This window comes from Octopus bimaculoides, chromosome 6 (assembly GCF_001194135.2).
Source record: "Octopus bimaculoides isolate UCB-OBI-ISO-001 chromosome 6, ASM119413v2, whole genome shotgun sequence".
Lineage (NCBI taxonomy): Eukaryota > Metazoa > Mollusca > Cephalopoda > Octopoda > Octopodidae > Octopus > Octopus bimaculoides.
The window spans coordinates 94,868,970-94,869,299 of NC_068986.1; the positions used below are offsets into that span (position 1 = coordinate 94,868,970).

The 330-nt window shown below is 36.1% G+C and overlaps 1 protein-coding gene across 1 annotated transcript in view; it reads right to left on the reverse strand.

Moving 5' to 3' along the window:
* Positions 1 to 330, reverse strand: part of LOC106877771 (breakpoint cluster region protein) — a 29,093-nt gene that overhangs the window by 9,178 nt on the left and 19,585 nt on the right. Inside the window, exon 9 of the mRNA XM_052968495.1 lies at positions 222 to 296. Within this exon, the coding sequence (XP_052824455.1) occupies positions 222 to 296 (75 nt within the window). The remainder of the gene's footprint in view (positions 1 to 221; positions 297 to 330) is intronic.

Here is a 330-nt window from a genome sequence, read left to right on the forward strand (position 1 = left end):
GTGATATGATATTGAATGTTTTTTTGTTTTTTTTCGTCGAGTAACATGAGAATCTCGAATGCTATAATGAGGTAAAAACGTGCTGCACTCTAATGTCATGTGATATCGGGTGATATGAAATGGTGAGGTGTGATGCAGGATGAAGTGATGTAAACTTGAACAGATTCTGGAAGTGTTATAAGGTAATGGGGCAAAGAACCTCTTTCTCAAGTCTACAACACTTATGTGTCCTACCTCTTTCTTCTATAAACTTAACACAACTTTCGAGAATTAGAGGAACGTCTCTCTTTTCACGTCTGCAAATATCAAGGATATTAGGATAAGTATAGA